The following is a 21,116-nucleotide window of genomic DNA, read 5'->3' as shown; positions in this document are numbered from 1 at the left end:
CGTACCTTGACGTTCCTCATACCAAGGCAATAAAATCAAGAACGGAGACATCGAACCATGGCCTCGTAGAAGGGTAACTGGTCAAATGGCATCACCCCAGGAGTTTCTCCCTACTGCTGCTGCGCGAAAGAAATCCAGTGCTGCGATAGAAAAGCGGTAAGTTGAATTGACATGATCGATGGAGGCATCCATGCTGCCAAATTCAATGCTGACCGCCCGATCCCGCTGGGCTACCTAGCAAGCTCCGCAACCGTCTCTCCCAGCAAGCGTTCCGCGCGCGACAGAGCCTGGAAATCAACGAGCTCAAGCAGCGGCTGGAACTCTTTTCCGGCTCCGAGAGCGACCGCAACAGCAGGCTGGTCGAAGAGAACTGCAGACTGAGACAGTTGCTGTGGCAGTCGGAGAAGAAGCTCCGGAGCCTCCAGGCGACGCTGAAGGGCATCATTGACGCCATGGTAGAGAGCAGAGAGAACAACTTTGTAAGTCAAACTTCTGTCTTGAATAACTCGCCGGTCACTATATCATGGCTCAGCCTCGTGCAATCCCGGGTCCTTTTGCAGGTCTCTAACGAGATATGTCTATCAAGGATGCTCATGCCCGGCACGCGGAACCTGGAGTCGATGCAGGTGATGATGAAGAAGGATTGGATCCGTGGGGAACCGATCTTAACATGCCTTCCTCTTGCCAGATCGACGCCGAACCACTGTCGGCACCTCTTAGCGCGATGTTGGACACTGATGCGTGTCCTGCCCTCGGCTCTGGCATCTCATCATCCAACGAGACGCCTACCGCGGAGACAACATATACGGCTGACCCGCCCGTGCCGATATCGTCTAACGAAGACTCTCTGGCAGAGAGCGTCGACTGGGCCGTTGGCCGGGGGGTGCAAGCATTATCTACGACGACATCGCTGCGACATAGTCCTCCAAACTCGGTCGCATTCCCTATCTGTCGCAATCTCCAGGTGATGGCCCGTTCCAATTACTCCGAACACATCCATGCATACGAGATGTGCGCCGTGACCGGCTATTTGGGCGCCAGACGAAATCCCGATCTGAGCAGGTACGTAGTAATATTCTGCGGCGGAGGACGCCGAGACATGCTGCGATCAAGATGCTGAGAAATGTGCCATCATCAGTCTCAATCGAATGGTCTCCAGCCTCGTCTCGGCTTTCATCAAGATCGCCTGGGGCGGCATGGAATCGTGGATCCAATGGACCAACGGGAAAGACACGCTCACCAAACTCGCGGCGTGGCGTATCTCCCCAGGCCCAGAGACGTTTGCGGCCATACCGCCGTCGATGCAGCCAACGCCGCTGCAGACGGCGGTGCCTCATCCGCCCGTCATCGACTGGTGCGTCTTCTCCTTCCTCCGGGACAAGCTGATCCAGTACCACTCTGCGGACCCGGCGCTGGACGACATCTGCGGCGACATCGGGCTGGCGTACGTCGTGCAGGCGGACTTGTCGGAATTCGTGCTCGGCGCCGAGCCGCTGACGGTCTACTTCAACATCCACGACATCATCTCCGGCATGGAGACGAATCCGACATGGCTCACCTCCAACATTGGCCCCAAGCCCGAGGTCAAGCTGCCCGCCCCGGACCTCTACACCCTCCTGCACACACGAGAGTACGCGCACGAGATGCACCGCCGGCTCAAGATCGGCCAGGGCGTCGAAGAGTACCTGCTCGACCCGGGCCTGTTCGTCAAGTACCCGCACCTGTACGAGCCGAGTCTCAAGGTCGCCCAGGGCGTGCCGCTCAGGTCGCGCAACCACCTCTCCTGGCCCGCGCCCCGGCCCCTCGACGATGTCGCCATGAGCTGGTACCGCAGGTGCGCGTCGTATCTGGACGGTCAAGTGCCGGCGCCGGTGCCGGGGGGTGCATATCATCGGCACGTTCTGGAGGAGGGCTAATTGGATTTTCCTTGTTCCTTTTTTTTGGCGCTTCTGTTTTCTCTCTCGCCCAAAACAGCGGCATATCTTTTTTTCCCTTTTCTTTTTTCCCCTTATCTTCTCTCAATCGATTGTAAAGTCAAAAGATGAGGGGCAAAAGAAACTGGACGAGCACAATCTACCGCCATTTCCTTCTGGGTTCACTCACGCAAGATCCCTCGCACACCGGGGGGGTTGGAGGGGCATCTAAGTATGGCAAAGCAGCAGCAACAACAATAGCACTGTTTTCAGATCTACTTTTACATTTCTCCTCCATCTTCTTCTCCGCATCAGGCCTGTTACGATAGATCCTCTCCCTTCCAGGGTAGAGGCAGATCCAAGCTCCACGGCACATCCTCGTTGCGAATGTATGGCGCCAGGTCGACTTTGCGGGCGCCGTCGCTTCCATTGTTCTCGTGCTCCCATTCCAAGTCCGTCCGGCCATTACCCAAAAACGCCCAGACGTTGTCGGCCTCGTAACGCAGGTCGTAGTGCTCGTAGCGCGGCACCCGCAGCGTCTTCAGGTGGTGCAGCAGGCTGCCCGGCCAGATGTAGACGCGGCCGTCGGGCTTGTTGTCCTTGTACCACGAGCGACACTCCTCAGCCCACACGCTGTACTTCTTGTGCCACGCGTCCAGGTGCTGGTTGATCTGGGTTGTCGGGTCCTGCCGTGGCTCCATCGCCCGGATCCCTTCCTCTTGCATCTTGCGGCAGCATTGCAGAGCGTATTCGAGTTGGACCTCGTGCTGTTTTTTGGCCAGGACATATGAGCGAGGAGAACACGCGGTTTTGGGGGGGGAGGGGACTTTTATTTTCTTTCCAGAGGAGAGCGGACCGGTGAGGCATTGTTAGGAAGAGAAAAGAAAGACTTGCTTACCGAAGGCAGGGCACATCCCTGGCCCCAGTTCCCCGTCGGCCCGTTCACGACAAAGTAATTGGGGAACTTTGGCGCTGTGATGCTGAGGTAGATATTGGGCGTTTCCTTCCACTCGTCCTGCATCACGGCCCCGTCCACGCCCGTGATCTTGAAGTGCGGCGTGTATGCGATGTCGAACCCAGTCGCGCACGCGATGATGTCAAAGTCCCACTCCTCGCCGGCGGCCGTCACGAGGCCCGTCTCGGTGAACCGTGCGATCTCGTCGTGGATCACCCTGACGTGGTCCAGGATCAGCGTCTCAAGATAGCCTTCTCCCGGCGTCAGCCTCCTGCACCCCGGCGACCACTGCGGGATGAATCGCTGCTTCAACTCGTCATGGCCCGGCCCGATCTTAGCCAGCATGCTCGCTCGCATCGACTCTCGGGCCTGGACGTTCAGCTTCGTGCCGCGAAGGAACATCGGGAACATCTCGGTCAGGGCCGACTCCAGCCTCTTCCGATACTGGAGGTGGAACTCGGGATCCGTTCGGAATTTCTCTTTCTCGGCTTCGATGTAGTAGTGTTTCCCGACCGCCGCTGGAGTCTGGCTGTTCTCGTCTATCTTTTGTTCGTCGGCGGCGACCTGAGGCGCGATATAGGTCATGTTCCGAGCAAAGACGGTCAAGCTGTGAGACCCTGTCACACGACAGTTCAGTCATATGTCATTTAGGTGTCGGAATTGCCTTGTAGTTTGTTACCTCTGGCCAGATGAGGCACCATTTGAATAGAGCTTGACCCTGTCCCCAACACGGCCACCTTCTTGCCTTGCCAGTCAATTGAGGTGTCCCAGTTGGCGCTGTGAGCGAGGATGCCCTTGTATAAAGAGATACCCTCGATGGAGGGCCCTGTGGGAGGCATACTGTAAGATTCCACACCAGACGCTGTCTTTCGGGGGCGTCGAGTGACTTCAGAACTCACATTTCCACTTGTTAACGACCCCTGAACCATTAATCAGGACGTTGCAGCGATCCGTAAAAGTCTCGTCTCCTTTTTTGAGTTCAACTTCCCCTACAATTTCCGTGAGTGTCAGACGCAATTCTTATCAGTGCGACCGGCCCAGTCATTTCGTTGATATACATATATATCGTAGACTCACATTCGCCGCTGTCTTCGAACCAGGTGGCGCTCAAGACTTCGGTGTTTAAACGCACATATTTCGCCAACTTGTATTCGTCGTAAAACTTCTCGAAATACTTTTGTATCTCGTCTGAACGCGAATAAAAACCCGACCACTCCGGATTGGGTCGGAAGGTGTAAGTGTACGTGTGAGCGGGAATGTCGCAGGCACATCCCGGATATCTGTTCTCCCACCATGTTCCGCCGATGCTTGGATTTCTTTTCAGACAAGGAATAAAAGAATCAGCCTCTGCATGAGACTCGGTGATACTATGGGCAGTTGGGAGCGTTTGCCCCGACATACTTTTCATAACATATGAGCGCATAGTTGCGTAACTGTCTCTCAGCCTTGTAGGCTAGCAAGAGCCCAGACGCTCCCGCCCCGACATGGATGATCTTGAGCTTTCGCGGTTGCGAGTGATATTGATCAAGGATCTCGTACTCATCGACGAGGTTTGCAATCATCTTGAAAGAATATGTAAATGTGCTCACACTCACTGTACTAACAAAGGCAGGAAATATTTACTTCCAAACACTGGAACACAATATTTCAAAATATCAACCAGAATGAAGGTGATCCCGAGATGGGTAGATACCTTCTTTCCCTCGGGATAATATGGGATGCTCCGCGCGGGCTAGATTGCCTCGGCCTTGTATCAGATTGCTGCTGACCGTGAAAGTCGCAATTGCCCAGAGCCATGTATCATTGGGCGCCAGGATCGGAAGCGCGCAATCACTGAGATAGTGCATTCAGTTGACTTTTTTTCGCCGTTGTGGTTCGAGCCTTGAGGTGTCTCAGGTTCCTCTCGCCTGTGCCAATGAGGAGGATAGTTGTTCTTTGAATGCCGCGGCAGGATGTCATCAATTCCTGACTCGTCAAGCACTGTCAGAAATCAGTTACTATCCCTGTCTGAAATATCTCTGTGTCAGGTGGGACTCTGACACCAGAAGGTCGGTAACTCTGCCCTTCATTAAGCTTGGCTCTATGCATCTGTTAGCTCGGCAGGTGTTAAGATAAACTCGGACCTGCAGCGGTATCTGTACGGATAAGTTGGGTTATAGGACCAGTGTCATGTATATCGTGCGGTTTGGCACTAGGCACTTGGCCCGGTGCGTCTCAGTTGAACATTGACTGTGTAGAAGTGAAGCACAGCTGGTTTATTGTATTTTTGAATCTATAGATTTTGTCATAGACTCCGTGTCCAGCTTCTCGGCCCAGTTGTTGACGATTAGGTCCCTCTCCACCTCGCCGCCTTCATGCGTGACCTCCAGTAACGGAGAGTACTTCCCCCGCGACATAGCTGGCTTCGTCTGAGAGGAGAAAAGCAACAGCTGAAGCGATCTCAGAAGGTTTGGCGACCCTTCCAAGAGGATTGCTAGGCAACGTATCGAGGAAGCCTTTCTCTTCTTCGGCACGTTTGACAAAGGCAGCAGTCGCCGTAGCACCTGAACAGAGTTGATCAGACCATTTACCAGGGCAAGCGAGGACAAGGGGCTCATCTACCTGGAGCAACAGAGTTCGTCCGAATCCCGTACTTTCCAAAGTCCTCCTGCCACGCGCGCGATAGTCCGATCACCGCATGCTTTGTAGCACAGTACACTGCGAGCCCGCTCACGCCCCTCAGGCCAGCGCCACTGGCAATATTGACGATGCTGCCTCGTGAACCCCATTCGCCTCTTGGTTCTTGCTTTTGCATAGCACGGAGTGCAGCTGTACCGTAATTCCACACTCCGCCGATATTGACGTAGATCATGCGATCATAGGCTTCGTCCGAAGCAATTGGCCCTTCAGCTAGGCCGATTCCAGCATTGTTCACGAGGCCGTCTAGCCTGCCAGCCGTGAAAACGACCCTGTCCATGTATGCCCTACATGTAGTTCGGTCACCAACGTCGATGCCGCCTTCGAAGTGCACTTTGCCTTTCTCGATCCATGGTTTCAGCTCCTCGGGGGGGTTTTGGGAGAGATCTACTGTCCAAACTATCGCGCCTCGCTCTGCAAGAGTCAGCGTAATGGCGAGACCAATTCCCGATGCTGATCCAGTGACAACAATATTTTTGCCTGTGAAGGTTGCCATTTCTGGCGTTTCGCGCATTCAATCTTGGTATGCCTCTCGCACCAACTCCGCCTATCCCAGCCTTTTGTAAGAGAACAAATACAGTTGGAGAATGCTATATTGCGATCCATATTGGGGTGTGGCTCGTCGGAAGGACAATGACTCGAATAGCATCCGGATTAGGAAGCAGGCTTCGTACCTCGGGCATATTGGATCTGGGGCATACGGGGCATGTGTACTAGGTGTGGAGCAAGCACGTGGCCTGTGGAGAAAGACCAGTGAGCCTTTTCATTGTCAGCGGTGGAGGCCTCGCCACGGCCTGTCAGCCTTTTCATCGTGGTCCCCCATGTGTCCGTCCAATCTCTACAGTAAAGCTGAATATCATTGCCCTTGTCAGTCACATCTGACTCGATATCAGACCCCAGCTATCACTGCTAAGATGGATCTCGGAACGGAACAACGAAACTGCTTCTCTAGTCGAATTCGTGGCTAGGGACTTCACAGAGATTATTCGGGCGAGATCCTGACAAATTTGCCTATGCAATCCAAATATTCAGGTACTTGCGCGCATCGGGATCCGCATCTGCGCGTCGATGGCTCATCCACCAACCATACCCCTGGTCGGTATCTGGGGGGCTGTCCCCATTACGTTCCAGCCTCGTGGTCCAAATCCAAGGCCTCCAAAACTATCACCGGGCTTGACCCCATGGGGAAATGCAAGGATACCATGCGTTGAAGACCCAAGCACTTTTCCCGGATGATACTTATACAAGTGGAACATCCCTGGGACATGGGGAAGATGTCCACCTCTGAACGATCCCCGGACTCTTCCACAGACCCTTCAGTAATACCCTCACGAGATTGCTAATTGTTGAGCACTCCATCCAGAACGATGAGCAGCACTCAAGACCTAGACCAAGGCCTTGTGGCCAAGTTTGAGGAAAAAGAGAGTCCAACAGTTACACGACACGAAATCGTCGACGTACAAGATGAAAGGACTCGGGTCGCCAAAGGGGACGACTCCGACGGACGCGTCAACTGGACATGGAAACAGGTCATTGCGACTATCTCGTTGTGTGGAGTATACGTGGGTGAGTCCTTCCCGTCGATATTGCATGACTTGGAAGTTGAGTTCACTATACTGACAGAGTCATTATTCAATAGGTTCACAAATCCCACTCTACTTCGTCGGAGGTGATGTCATAGCCTCAAGATTCCTTTGCGCCAGTATTGCTAACAAGCAGAAGGCTCGCTCAGCTACATCGCAGCCGATTTAGGGACCGTGTCGACTGGCTGGCTCCCGGTTTCAAACTCCCTGGCTCTTGCCGCTGTCTGCCCATTCTGTGGCTATCTCCAAGATATGTTCGGCAAAAGGAACATTTCCATACTTGGATCCGTCCTGATCATGGTCGGCGTCTTGATCACCGCAACAGCAAAGACCTTCGCTCAAGGGGTTGTCGGAATGACCATTGCTGGCGGCGGTGCTGCTATTGGAGAGCTTACGGCGCTTGCTGGGTGAGTGTTGTCTCTATCATGATCCTAGACCTGGTCACTCACTGACCTTAAAACCCTTTAGTACTGCGGAGCTAGTCCCTGTCAAAAAGCGCGGCATTTATCTAGCATGCGTCACCTTTTTCATCTGTGGGCGGAACCGTCTCAAATATGTCTTTCTGCAAGCACACTGACTTGATATCAAGGCCCGTTCTTTCCATATGTCTTATACGCTCAGTTGCTCTCTGCGAACGCGACATGGCGATGGGGATTATGGATTACATTGTAAGAACATCCGATCTTGAATTGGTCCGCCAGTGCTGACAACCCCAAGCATCTATAACGGAGTCTTCTTCGTAGGGGTGCTTCTTTTCTATTTCCCAGACTCCCACATCTTACGCAAGGGCGACCTGAGTCGGGCAGAAATAGCAAAGAAAATTGACTATGTCGGTGCTGTTCTCTCTATAACGGGAGTGATTTTATTGTAAGTCACCACCAGTGTCACCAATACCGCTAGCTAATTATGCGCAGCTTAGTGGCTCTGCAGTCTGGGGGATCGTCTCACCCCTGGACAAGTGCATACGTCCTATGCATGCTCTTCATCGGCGCGGCACTCATAGCCGGCTTCGTCATGTGGGAATGGAAGGGCGCCAAATATCCCATGGTTCCAAGGGATCTCTTTGTCGGCCAGCGTGTCGTTGCTATCGCTCTCGCAGTTGCGTTTGTGTCCGGAATGAATTTCTACTCCATGATCAACTTTGCTCCGCTGACATACAGTACTGTGTATAACCCTGAGTACGTGGCTTCCCTCAGTCTTCTCTCGACACCTCACTAACATGTTCTAGTCCAATTCAAGTTGGTGTAAAGGGTCTTGGTTATTCGATTGCTATCACTGTCGGCGCTACAGTAATGAATGCTCTGCTCACAATCTTGAAGGGGAACAATCGTGAGCTTCTTCTGATCTCTTGTGTCTTGATGAGTAAGTGAGCCGTGCAGTCTGGATATGCAATCGCTGACATCATTTCACACAGCCGCCTTTACCGGCAGTATGGCTGCTGTGAACCCAAATAACCCGGGACTTGCTGTGGGTCTGGCCACTGTTGCAGGGTTTGGAATTGGAGGAGTCATCGTCCCGTCCGCCACAATTGCGATGACTGCATGTCCTGATTCCCTGATCGCCACGGCCACGGCATTGACGCTGACTATCCGCTTCGTTGGAGGTTCAATTGGCTACTCCATCTACTACAACGTCTTTGTCGAAAAGCTCACCAACAAGCTCCCAGAGAGGGTCCTCGATTTTGCACTTCAGGCCGGTCTTCCCACGTCCTCTGCGACGGATTTCGTCCAGACGTTTCTTACCGTCCCAGCGAACGTCACCAGTGTGCCAGGCGTCACACCGATCATCATCAACGCAGCAACCATCGGCACCCGCTGGGCATATTCGGATGCCTTGGCTTACGTCTGGTATGTCAGCATTCCATTTGGTGCGCTGTCCATTGTTGGATGCCTCTTGATTGGAGATATCTCAAAGTACATGACAAACAGAATCGCAGTCCAGATAAGGCACTAGAGTGAGGACACTTCAAGGCAGCTACAGATTCGATCGATGTGGATGTTGCTCAGGTTACTTTGGAATCTGCTAATACTACCAAGATCTTCAATCCTCTCTCCAAGACAACTCTTGAAGATCTCAAGCGAGTGTGGCGCTTGTGGAGTGGTCTTAGCGGATAGGTTTCCAACCCAGCTACCTCTGCTCAAGAACATCAGGCAAAGTTTCGTTTCGAGCACGGTTCTAGGACGTCCCGCAGAGAAATCTAACTACTCAATCTGTTCAATGTATAAAAAGAGCGCGACTTGATCCCTGTGCTTTCCCCATATACCGTACCTCCAAATTTGAAGACGAGCAAGAATTCCTTAGGTATCGATCCCTTTTGCCTTTCGATTTGAGACATGCATGACCCAGGTACAACCAGCAGCAAACTGTCACCGAGCGTATGAAGAGCTTTCAGATAAATAAAGGCAGTTGTATAATTGACCTTGGCATAAATAGGCACCTTGCTGCAGTATGTACCTCGTAGTTAATTGCCAAGCAACAGAAGACGCTGTTGTTGCTCAGCCTTACCCGGAAGGTTGTCATCTTTCACCCCTATCCGGAACCACAGGACAGGTTCAGCCTTGAGAGCGTGACTTGTAGGATCTTGATATTCTAGCCTAAGAGTAACATGTAGAGATTAGTTGGAAAACACATTTTGCAGAAGTTCCATTGGGAGAGACTGCTGTACGATTTTCTTCAGCCCGGACTTGGCTCGGAATTTGTGGCCGAGGTTGTGACTAGTAATCATTCCAGAAGGACTTGAAGTTGATAATACAGCAGCCTCGTGCATGTATCACCCGGGGCGGGACTATTCCGATTCGCGGTTCCGTGCTGGTGGAAAGGCAGTGGGAGTTTACCGAACAGTCCAACTTCGAGCCCTTCATTCTAATCAATCACTGAAAAGCCCGCAATCGACCAGGAACAGATTGCAATTCCCCCATTGTCCATCCTGAGGTATCTCTCTCCATGACATACGTCTTGCGAAGCAAGCCTGCTGGTGTTTCTGTGAACATTATTAATGAGCCAACAGGCACAGGTTTCTAACTAATCTCTTCAGGCGAATCTTTCACTCTCACCGGCATAAAATTCAGGTTTACTTCGTTCTGCGCCCTTCTACGACATCACCTACAGCTATCTCGTACCTGAGGAATAAAAAGCGTTCCCGGTATGGGGAAGTTTCCGGAATCAGGGATTTTGGTGGAGGCCGAGGAGTTCGATGACTTTGGTGGTTGGGTCCTGGACTCCCAGTTCGACCTGGAGATGGGCTCGCCTTACTTGCTGGCTCATGGGAACGGCAGGCCAGTCACAGATGCCACAACTGTGATTTCCATCCCGGAGGCTGCGAAATACAACGTCTGGGTTCGCGCAAAGGATTGGGTCCCGGGCCATCATCCAGGAAGGTTCACGCTTGCAGTCAACGGAAACACTTTGAGTGCTGTGTTTGGAGCAAACGACCAGGACTGGTCTTGGCAGTTCGGAGGCAACATGGAGCTTCCATTAGGTGAAATAAAGCTTGCACTCCACGACCTGACAGGATTTTGCGGACGCTGTGATGCGATTTTCTTCAGTCGTGATGATGTTGCACCTCCACAGGCGACCGACGAGGCAGCACGGGCATGGCGGCGCAAACTCCGTGGACTCCCCCAGGACCCTGTCAGCATGGGCACCTTCGACCTTGTAGTCATTGGAGGCGGAGTACCTGGGGTGGCCGCGGCTCTAACTGCTGCCCGGCTAGGAGAGCGCGTTGCACTGGTTCACGATCGGCCTTACCTTGGGGGCAACGCCAGCGTGGAAATCGGACTTCGCCCACGTGGAGTGACGGGACCGCTGATAGACGAGCTCTCACAGCGCAAACCCGATGGCGATCTCTACGCAAGTCAGTTGCTTGATGCGGAAGCCAATGCAACTGTCTTCCTGGAGCACGCTGTTTACAACGTGGTGCAAAGGAACTCAACTATCATCTCTGTGGATGCTCGCCATGCCCGCAGCGGGCGGGAGGTTCGCTTGGCAGCGCCAATTTTCATCGACTGCTCAGGAAGAGCCATCGTTGGACTGCTTTCCGGCGCGGAGACTCTCTTCGGACAGGAGTCGCAGTCGGAGTACGGCGAGAAGCTCGCACCAGCAGATGGCAACAGCATGCACCACGGTAACACTGTGTTTTTTCGGACGCGGATGGCACGCTCACCTGTTGCCTTTCCACACGTTCCCTGGGCTACCGAGGTGGCCAAGGACTTCTCTGATCTTGGTGGTCAGCTCACAAAGCCCGGTATTGAAAACGGTCCTGGCCCTGCTGTCGCTCCGAGCTTTGTATCTGAACCAAACGTGCCCAGACGAATGACAAGGCCTCTCACTCACTTTTGGGAGTACGGCCAATGGCTCGACCCCTATACTCAAGGCGAGCATATTCGTGACTTCCTTCTTCGTGCGATATATGGCACCTTCTCAAACATCAAAACAATGGATCCTTGTACATACGCCAACCTCGAGTTCGACTGGGTCGCTTATGTCCCTGCACAAGGCGAATTCCGGAGGTACAAGGGAGACTATGTCCTTACAGAGAACGACATTCGCAATCATAAGCGATTCCATGACGCAGTGGTGCAGAACGAGGGAGCATTCTGTTTGCACTATCCAGGCGACAAGAAGTACGACTTTCGTCTCAAGTGGTGGGAATGGGATGAAAGGGATGGAAAGCCTTATGATATCCCATTCCGTTGCCTCTACTCTGTCAATGTCTCGAATTTGATGATGGCAGGAAAACACATGAGCGCAACTCATGTTGCGTCGTCTAACACCAAGTTCATGGGGAATGGCGGGCAGCACGCGATCGCAACAGCAGCTGCGGCTCATTTGTGCAAAAAGTACAGCACAACACCTCGAGGAGTCCACGAAACCCATCTTTCGGAGCTTCAAAGAATTGTTGCGACTATAACCGGTACTGATTGTTCATACCCCCGGAGCCACCTATGAGAATGAGCGTCCAGGCATCTCAAAGAATCTTCAATCCTCTATATTTTTAGCCGGTGAAAGGACAGCACCTATATGTCTTACCCACGTCTGCGAGGTGATCGGCAAGCAAAACTATCCATCCAGAGCACATAAAGATATTAGAAGAAGGCTTGGTTGTTTGAAGAGGTGGCCGAATGGCTTCTTACTGCAGAAGTGAACAAAGGAGGCCAACTCTTCGTTTTCGTTACCCCCTCCAGGATACAATAACCAGTTGTTGTCTGCCGTGGTGCTCTACGACATGAGACTTCGAAATCCGCCGACGAATTCAGAACTCTGCGAGACGAATGAACGCCAAATTGGTTGCCGTCAGCTATCTCTGGCCAGGGTACAACAGTCTGTTACCAGACGAGAACATGGCTACTAAGGACTAAATCTTGGAGCCAACCAGGGCTTACCACATGCTCACCGCATGGAGATAGCCGTGCCTTGATGTGTTAAACAGGTGGCATTGATCAACTTCGTGAGCCAATACGTCTCTGACAAGCTTTCCAACATTGCCTTGCAAAGGTACATGACTCTAATACGAAGCGCAACACAACACACCGGTATTTCCTCCAGAGCTCAAACTACACTAGGCTTGTTGCATCTGAAAAGAAACGGGCCGTAGCTAGGAAGACTTCGGCTCTTACAAGATATTGGAACTGTCCTGGAAAACGAGGAGCCCAGACTCAATTCTTTCACACCATTTCCGACTTAATCCACAGAATCTTTTGTTGAACATCAAGGGCCTAGGATGCACGCATAAACTTTGTCGTTCTCTATATTCTGATACTCTTTTCTCCGACCAAACTTCAGGCACCCCGCCGTTGTCGCCGCCATCTAACTACACATTCCATCATGGCTCATGGATCATCGTTCAACAATTGGAAAGGGGTTGATTCGACGAAGTACAGCCCCCTAGTCTGATGTGGTCAACATCTGTTGTTTGATGTTCTCTGATATCGTAAATAGCTGTGCTCAACACGACGAAAAGCGAGAATACCTTCACGTTGTGGCCAAAATCCCTGGTGAAGTCACACACAATCAGTCTCTCGTGGCTAGCGTTTCAAATTTTTCTAGCCTAGGCGGTGGATGGCTTGGACCTGACCCTTCCAACGACGACAAAATCCAAATAAGGAATTGGGCTAAGAATGCTCCTGACTGGCGAATCGCAGCGGAGGGTCTCAGTTTGGAAGGTTGGCAATGATCTTCAGACTTCAGCCTTGAGAACGTTGGCAGTTCGGTTGGCTAACCGCTGGTCTCCGAGGCCCATTGCGAGATCACCTCTTGTCGTGCTTACAGCTAAGGCTACGTCCTCGCCAGGTGGGGTTATAGTAATAGCGGGGTCTTCTTCCGAAACGACAGAGACGTGAAATGCCCCATGTGTGCAAAGAATGTCCAGGTTGAAAACTTTGGCTTCTACAACACTCAGTACAAGGTGACTGGCTCCTAGAAGGACACCCCGCGAGGACTTTTCCAAGACGTGGACACCGGCTGGAAGTTGGCTTCTGCAGACTGCTAAACTACTTTCTTGGACGACCCGAACAGCTTGGTGTACTTGGGGGAGCTCAAAGTCGAGGTTCGAAAGCCGTGAACTACATAGTGTATCCTGGTGTATCAGCACTGCCAGACTATTGTCATACAGTATCAGTCTACATTCAATGCGAACTCAATCCTACCCGTGTAAGATAGTTACTACACGAAGAGTGCTGTGCTGAGAGAATCCGCCCCCTCTGTTCAGCAATTTATTAACCTGCCCGAGACGGTGACGAATGCTCCCGTATTCGAAAAAGATCAATGCGTGGCCGTACAGTTAGACAACCTCAATGCTCGCTAGCACGAACCGCTGCGCAATAAGTGATGATTGGTTTACTCCTCCTCTGGCGAATAGAGAGCGACCACGCCCGTTCTTCCTGCAGAGGTTCAGATTTGGAATCACCAGTTGTCTTCTTAACATTGCCGATCTGCTCTGAGGGTTGAAACGTGGTGATATCAGAATCCAGTCCTCGTCACCCGTTTTGCGGCTCTTGTTGTTGCTTGCACACACCACTCATGGCATGTGGCACAGGGCCAAGACTGAAGATTGCGCTGGATTGGATTGAAAATTTGAAACGAGGGTTCAGCTATTCGGCAGACGGAGGAGGATGTGGTATGGTCCAGATATTCTGTCCGGAGATTGTGGAACGCATCGGATTCGCAGGTGAAGCGCCTTCGACATAATCTCATAAACACCAGTTCCTGCAGGGTCAAATATGCCATGTGATAATCTTTCTTCTTGAAGAGGTACGTCTCGGATGTCGTCGTCCCTAAAGTGTAGACATCTTGGCCAGTGGCTCTCTCTTGAACATGGCTTTTGCCGAAATTGCGATTCCAGGGCGCGGTACCCAAAGGTGAAGATTTCTGTATATAAGATGTGCGGACAGCCTCATCTTGTCATTTCTTTGATTATGTTCCCTTCATTGCCCAACTGGCAACCCAGGAGCCAGAGAATGATTGGACAGCGCTTTACTTGCCGGTCAACATATTAAGGATAGCAGAAGGACAGCTTTCAAACGCCAGACCGCAGAGTTGGCGGTGTTTCCTAGATGGTCGTTGTGCATAACTAACGGGTTCCCAATGGTCCCGGTTTGGGCATCGAGATCAAAGGTATATCTGGCACTTGCAAAGCTTTGTAATGTGCCAGGTATAAGAATAAATCTTACAAGCTCAATCCGGCCCTTTGTCTAGCTCCTGTATTCGATCATCTGTCTGCATTATCATCTCCCCTATATTGTGACTTGGGTAAGGTCGACCACTTGCGTCAATAATGTCAAATCAAACTCCCATTGCTCGCGAGACAATTCCATACTCGAAAGATATGGAGGACACCATCAAAATTTCGAATCCAAACGAATCCCAGTCCATGAACCTGGTGAGGATGACGATGGGCGTTATATTGCCACGGCCAACCTCATCTATCACTTCTCGAGTCCCCCCTGTGTTGTTCGGCCCAAGTGTTCGTGTGATGTGCGAGACGTTATCAGAATTTCAAAAGCCCGAAAAATCCTGATTACAATCAAGAATGGTGGTCACTCTTATGCGAGAGGATCAACGACGAATATCGGGATCTTAATGGAACTTGGTCTGATGAATGAGGTTAACCTCGACTTGAAGCCAGAAACTGTGACCGTCAAGGGTGGTGCATTGTAGTTTCATGTTTACAAGACATTAGTTAGCAAGCATCTTGATGGTTTCGTCGTCAATGGTGGGCGCAGTCCCGCTGTGGGAGTGAGCGGATTCATGCTGGGAGGCGATCTTTCCCCTTCACAAGAAGCTTCAGCATGGGCTGCGACACCGTCAGGGAGTTTACCATTGTGACTGCGGAGGGAGATGAGGTGAATGTTTACTGTTTCGGAGCGCGATGATCCGAAAAGAGACAAGGGTAAGCTGTTCTGGGCCCTCCGAGGTGCTGGCGGCGGAAACTTCGGTGTCGTCGTCGAAATGAAGTTGGCACTGAAAAAGTTAAAGAGCAATGTCGTCGTCGCCGGACAATACACCTGGTTTCCGGAACGTCAAGCCATTGACTTATTCATGACAACCATGAATAGCTTCTATACCAGGAGCTCGCCGGATGAAATGACGCTTGACAGCACCTGGCTGTGCGACCTCTCGAACGTCAGGACCGATCTCGACGTCCGGTTTCTGGTCTACTATAATGGTGGCCGGGGAGCTTTTAACAAAGTCATTGATGACTGGACGATATCGAACGACCCTAGTCAACATGCAGAGCTAAAGAAACAACTCAAACGGCGGTCATTGCAGGAGATATCATCCCGCTTCCTTCACGAGACTCTGGCGGCGCAGTGGATCGAGGAGACCAAAAAGTACTTTCCTACCAACCGCTCTTACCAGATTTATACTTCATTCGTCTTTAAGCATGCCCAAGGGAGCATTGAAAGAATTACCCGCATTATCAGAGACGAGATGAGAGCTCCGGGAGCAATTTGCAGGAGAGACAGGCACTCTGCAGGTTACCTTTATTCATTCTGGTGGTGCGGCAAACCAGAGGCAAAGGAGGGACACGGCCTTCCGCTGGCGTGGCTGCATTTATTTCACATACATCATGATCCAGGGGGATGAAAAATGGCTGGAGATGAACATGAGGGGCTTTCTGGACCGGATGAGGGCGAATCTAAGCCCATTTGGCATGGTGCGAGGGGCCACATTCGTGAATTTCCCCGACGACTCCCTCAAGGCAGACGCCCACGAAAAGTCGTACTATGGGAACAACTACCAGGAGTTGCGACGCATCAAGAAAATCTGGGACAAAGACAATTTTTTCAATCGCTCACAGGGCATTCAGCTCCCCGGCACATCCGCACCGCAGACTGTCAGCATGGACATGGAGGACAACGACGGGCTCTTGGAGGATCTGCTTGCTGCCAGGGCATTCGTCGTGAACGAGGAAGACCTGACCGATGCGTTAGCGGAACAGCAATGGGAATCCTCTCGCCCTTCTACCCCGACCGACTTTTACGGGAGTGGAGCCCTGCCGACTTTGGTCTACCGATGAAAGCGAAGTTTCAGTCACTTTTGTACCAGCTATCTTCTTTGATTCAGCTCCGTTTCTTAAGTCCACACGTAGGACGAGTTATATTCTGCTCGTGACACCTAATACTGACTCTTGTATTTCCGGTCCTCTTGATTTCATTGGTGGGGCTATGTCATTGAGAGTGGTCAACTCCTAGCAATCCTTTCGTTTCCGCTATCAGAAACCCTAGTTTGGACTACGTCTCCACCTCAGATCCACCACGCGGTGGAGGCCGTCGCATAATGTGGCTGTCCTTACGGGGTATGCCAAGTGACACGAACGTGTAGACTAAATAATTTAAAATTGATGGTTCTTCCCGCATTCTAGACATCTGGTCCATCATCTATGCACCGCTCGTCCATCGCTTTACGGAAGTCTTGTCTGGACCTCGCAGAACTGCGCCACGTGAAAGAATGGTGACGGCCACCTGTGCCTTCACCACTCTTGCGTCTTCGAGCTCTGGCAATGCGCGCTGTGATCTGACCCAAAACAATGACTTACTATATCGAAAGCGCAGGCAGACTTGTCTGCAGCAACCGGGGTCGCAGTATCTAACACTGGGGCGCCAAGTCTGCAGCCTTTGGCACGCCACGGGTAGCGGGGGAGCCTACGAAAGGCTGCGCGACACCAGCACAGGGACTGAGTTTATCTATGCATATGGCTAGTGCTCCTGCGTTGACTGAATCTGGCTATCAGAGGAGCTGCGGTATGGGGGTCAAATCTCAGTATGCTGGGCGGAGCAAGGATTCGCAGACTGCCATCAACCGGGGAACCTGACCTTGGAGGCTGAGCACTTGACAGGTCTGCCATTGATGCTGTATGGCAAATTGCAGTCCAAAGGGATACCGCACGATGAGATTATCGAAAAGGTCAGGCGGAGGAGCTCAAAACGCCTATGGCTGGCCATTCGCGAGAGTCTCAAAGATTACTCAGAAGCGCTATCGACAAGTGAATTCCCTCTAGAGCTGCGCAGAGGTAAGAATATGGCACGGCTCCTGATAGGAAGAGTCTTGCAAGTTGGCAGTACTTCGACTGCGCCCTCTGACTCGTTCTGGTTCGTCCGGGCTCGTGAAATTTTAGCTCAGACAGACAAACGACGCACCAAGCCGCACGACTACGTGTCCTCTGTCTGGGCTGACTGGCCTGGCTATCTGGTTCCTCATTCATTCTCCTGCCTGAATCGGCTCGAGCTGTTTGCTGATGCGTTCCATCAGTTCAAGTCTGGCGATCGTCAAGTCTTCGTACCGAGCTCCGGACCTGCAAGTCTCGTCAGCTTTTCTTCAGCGTCCTCGAAATTCACTTGCGATTTCAGCAAAGACCCAAAGCAAATCAAGGACACTTATGACTTGCATCATCTCTTTTTCTGGCTCAATCCAATGGTTGGGACTTGCAATTGTTGCTTCCCTTCATGTTGAGCATGGTTTCATTCGGCCATCTGAGCCACAAATTGTGAAGGATTGGATCGTTGGACTCCCTGCAGGCACGGTGCTTGATCGTGTCTTGGGGTTCAAGCAGAAAATTCGCGAGAAGAATTTCTGGCGCGAGCAACATCATATAAGACCCCGGCTTACTGCGCGGAGAATAGCACCTCGAGACTGATTACATTTTCGATTTCGTAAGCCTTTTGCTAAACCTCGACAAAACTAAATGCCAGAGCGCAAACCTCCAACCCATAGGTGTGCAATGGGAATTCAGAGATGCAGATCGTTACCTGCTTCAGACTCGCCAATTGGAAAAACTCGACGATTCTGGGCCGGGTGGCCAAAAAGTCCTGAGCGTCAACATTAAAAAGCGAGAAGTAGCTATTTTATGAGGCTGTATTGCTGTTGGAACAGAACAATCGCTTCTCAATCGCCGGAGCCTGGATTCCACTAGCCAGTGTTTACGAATGCGAGTTGGGATGCATCGTAGGCGATCAAAGCATCTATGGCGATTTGGTATAATCGAAGCCGAAAAGCTCTCACTCCAGTGGCCATGCTATTGCTAAGCCAACTTGATGGCATCGCTTTGCCTGCCCAGGACGTGGCGATTGTTGAACTCGCTGGCCGTTTATCGAAATTGGGACGAGCCAAAGGCAGCACCAACCTCATCCCAGAAGGAAGCAGAGTCCTACTGGAGCGCTCAACAAATATCAGAACAGCATTTGAATACACCATACTCCATTATAGGAATCGACATCTTGCCGTTGTCATAACCGTCGGCTTCGAAGACAGATTTCCATGTCCGGACCAACTTGCGGCTGATCATGCCGAACTTGGTTGATACCTTGAGAGCTGTGGGTGACATGGGTTCCGTTCATTGTCCAGTCACGCTACTGCAGCTGATACATGCAAGTCGAGGCTCGAAGCGCAGTTCACTGTAAATCCAGTGGCAGAGAGGTCCCCTTGTTGGATGCCTCTTTGAGAGCGATAAATCGACCCCGTCGCGGTCAAAAATCTTCTTCGACGGCCTTCCTGAGTACAAGCCGGGAATTGTGCTCACTGCCTTCTTCTTTCTAGGTTGTAAGTTCCAAAGAGCACTCCTCTTGCATACACCTTTATCATCGATGCAATTTGACATCTGAGATAGTATGCTGGCACTCGTTAGCCGACTGCTCTTCGGGCAGCCAGTCTTTTTTTTTTTTTTTTTTTCAGAGTGAGGCTGGCTGGCGTAACGAGGCAGTCCTGATCGGTACTGGGCAACCTAGAAGATGGATTTATCGACACACGGTACACATTTTGTGCTAGTACGAGCGGAGGAGCTTCGACGCGGCGGAGACATCAAGCGATTTACATATCGAAAGTGCAGGTGACTGAGAAGTACTGACTCGCCGAGTACGAGGGTAGAGAGCGGCGGACGAGGCTGGCCAATCAGCAAGCGACTCTTGTCTTCAATGGCGGGCTGATTGCGACCTCTTCCTGCTCTTCCCATATTCGTCCCTAACACACCTTCCTTTGCATCTCAATCAGTCTCGATCAGTTCGCATAGCCCACGGCCAAACCAATAAGGATAGTGAGACAGCGACGTTGGATTTCCGCTCTCTGATTGACTCCAAAACACCGTGCTACTCACCCAGTTAGCTCGGTGCTCTTCCCTCCGAATCTGACACAGCTCTCGCAATTCCTCCTGTAACCAACTCAAGCCCACGCACCTAAGACTGACTCTTCGCGGACACCAAGCAGTCCATTCATAACTATACACCCTGCCTCCTACGATTTCACCCAGTTCCGCTACATTCCCTCGACCTTGGCCTCACGTCAGCCGTTGGCATTCCACATTTTGGACTTCAGCTTCTGAAAGTCTCCAAACGCCGAGAAGGAAGAGGATCAGATAGGGAAGAGAAAAAGAAAGAAAAGAAAGGAAACAATGATAACAGACGCTCAACTGTACAGCCTCGCCATCTTCCTCGGTAGCGCAGCGATGCTGCTGATTGTACTCTACCATTTCCTCGAGGTCAACGCACAGGGCGACGAGAAGTTGGACGGGGAGCTGAGGGATGAGAAGGCGGGCGTTGGGGCTGTCAAGCCCGCAGGTCTGGGTGAGGAGACTCGGTGAGAGGGAGAGCACAGCGACCGAAGAGAGAAGCAGAGAAAAACCATTAACTCGATGCGCCGGGTCTCGAAGTTGGCGGATCTGTCTTGAAGGGCATAAACTCACGCATGCAGAAAGGAAGAAAATGACATCGACCACGGCTGGGCATAGAGCAACGAGGATGCACGGAAGACCTAAGCAGCGAAGATGGTAGGAGGAACAGAGCGAGAGGGACAATAGATCCTGCCATACAACCACACCGTGCTATGCAGAGCTACACCAGGTTCATCCAATACTTCCCTACCCATCCTGCATGGCCGACTGGAGTGTTGAGGCATTACAAAAGCAAAAGCAGAAACAAAAGCCTGGTTCGACACCTGCCTAACTGCAGCATAAAGCCGCAGCCGACACCTAGGCGTGGGCGGGACAGGGCCCATGTTAATAAACCATCATGTAACCATATCGAGAATATGTACCACTACGCGCAAGCAACTGAACGACGCTTCAAGACCTTCAAAAGGGGCTACCGAACAATTTAGGGGAGGACGCGTGAGCCTTCTCCTCGCCTTTGCCTTTGCCTTTGCCTTGTCGCGCCTCACCTGGCATGCTCTGACCTAATACCCACCTTCCCACCTGCTATTCGCAACAGGGCATCAAACTTCTGTCTCTTTTTATTTTCTTCCTTAGGAGATCTCGCGACACACACACACGGAGAGGAGGGGGGGGAGGGAGAGAAGGGGAAAAAGGGGGGGGGGATCACTTCAACAGGTGATGCCAAATGAAACCCCCTGTCGCCTGAGTACAAGACGGCAGCCGTAGAAGAAAGGGTGATGGCCGAAAATAAGACTTACCATCACTCCCCAAAATAGGTTAAAAGACACCGCAGAGTATCTCAGAAGCAAGCTGAAACTGAAGATTAAGTAAACTGTGGATTTCCCAATAGT

At 51.7% G+C, this 21,116-nt stretch overlaps 8 protein-coding genes across 8 annotated transcripts; 6 read left to right on the top strand and 2 right to left on the bottom strand.

Moving 5' to 3' along the window:
- Window positions 1-85: 85 nt before the first annotated feature.
- On the top strand, window positions 86-1,916 carry Z519_11810 (uncharacterized protein; the record flags this gene model as incomplete). The annotated part of the gene is made up of 4 exons (XM_016769520.1): window positions 86-156; window positions 239-479; window positions 587-1,062; window positions 1,139-1,916. 4 exons carry the CDS (start codon window positions 86-88, stop codon window positions 1,914-1,916), a joined length of 1,566 nt encoding a protein of 521 aa, XP_016614156.1.
- Window positions 1,917-2,233: 317 nt separating this feature from the next.
- On the bottom strand, window positions 2,234-4,430 carry Z519_11809 (uncharacterized protein; the record flags this gene model as incomplete). The annotated part of the gene is made up of 6 exons (XM_016769519.1): window positions 2,234-2,680; window positions 2,812-3,485; window positions 3,548-3,694; window positions 3,768-3,857; window positions 3,946-4,184; window positions 4,270-4,430. The coding sequence occupies 6 exons, from the start codon at window positions 4,428-4,430 to the stop codon at window positions 2,234-2,236; spliced, it is 1,758 nt and encodes a 585-aa protein (XP_016614155.1).
- A 790-nt stretch (window positions 4,431-5,220) lies between these two features.
- Z519_11808 (uncharacterized protein) lies at window positions 5,221-6,040 on the bottom strand (the record flags this gene model as incomplete). Its single annotated transcript, XM_016769518.1, has 2 exons — window positions 5,221-5,411; window positions 5,470-6,040. 2 exons carry the CDS (start codon window positions 6,038-6,040, stop codon window positions 5,221-5,223), a joined length of 762 nt encoding a protein of 253 aa, XP_016614154.1.
- Window positions 6,041-6,911: 871 nt separating this feature from the next.
- Window positions 6,912-9,080, top strand: Z519_11807 (uncharacterized protein; the record flags this gene model as incomplete). The annotated part of the gene is made up of 9 exons (XM_016769517.1): window positions 6,912-7,110; window positions 7,184-7,213; window positions 7,264-7,534; window positions 7,596-7,660; window positions 7,717-7,795; window positions 7,845-7,994; window positions 8,042-8,305; window positions 8,356-8,489; window positions 8,542-9,080. 9 exons carry the CDS (start codon window positions 6,912-6,914, stop codon window positions 9,078-9,080), a joined length of 1,731 nt encoding a protein of 576 aa, XP_016614153.1.
- Window positions 9,081-10,271: 1,191 nt separating this feature from the next.
- Window positions 10,272-12,074, top strand: Z519_11806 (uncharacterized protein; the record flags this gene model as incomplete). The annotated part of the gene is made up of 1 exon (XM_016769516.1): window positions 10,272-12,074. One exon carries the CDS (start codon window positions 10,272-10,274, stop codon window positions 12,072-12,074), a length of 1,803 nt encoding a protein of 600 aa, XP_016614152.1.
- Window positions 12,075-15,412: 3,338 nt separating this feature from the next.
- Window positions 15,413-16,211, top strand: Z519_11805 (uncharacterized protein; the record flags this gene model as incomplete). Its single annotated transcript, XM_016769515.1, has 2 exons — window positions 15,413-15,466; window positions 15,489-16,211. 2 exons carry the CDS (start codon window positions 15,413-15,415, stop codon window positions 16,209-16,211), a joined length of 777 nt encoding a protein of 258 aa, XP_016614151.1.
- Window positions 16,212-16,230: 19 nt separating this feature from the next.
- On the top strand, window positions 16,231-16,644 carry Z519_11804 (uncharacterized protein; the record flags this gene model as incomplete). The annotated part of the gene is made up of 1 exon (XM_016769514.1): window positions 16,231-16,644. One exon carries the CDS (start codon window positions 16,231-16,233, stop codon window positions 16,642-16,644), a length of 414 nt encoding a protein of 137 aa, XP_016614150.1.
- Window positions 16,645-20,007: 3,363 nt separating this feature from the next.
- Z519_11803 (uncharacterized protein) lies at window positions 20,008-20,196 on the top strand (the record flags this gene model as incomplete). Its single annotated transcript, XM_016769513.1, has 1 exon — window positions 20,008-20,196. One exon carries the CDS (start codon window positions 20,008-20,010, stop codon window positions 20,194-20,196), a length of 189 nt encoding a protein of 62 aa, XP_016614149.1.
- Between the last annotated feature and the right edge of the window lie 920 nt (window positions 20,197-21,116).

The sequence above is a fragment of the Cladophialophora bantiana genome, assembly GCF_000835475.1.
Source record: "Cladophialophora bantiana CBS 173.52 unplaced genomic scaffold supercont1.24, whole genome shotgun sequence".
Lineage (NCBI taxonomy): Eukaryota > Fungi > Ascomycota > Eurotiomycetes > Chaetothyriales > Herpotrichiellaceae > Cladophialophora > Cladophialophora bantiana.
The sequence above is the reverse complement of the archived record's forward strand: the minus strand, read 5'-3'. Positions and strand labels throughout refer to the sequence as shown.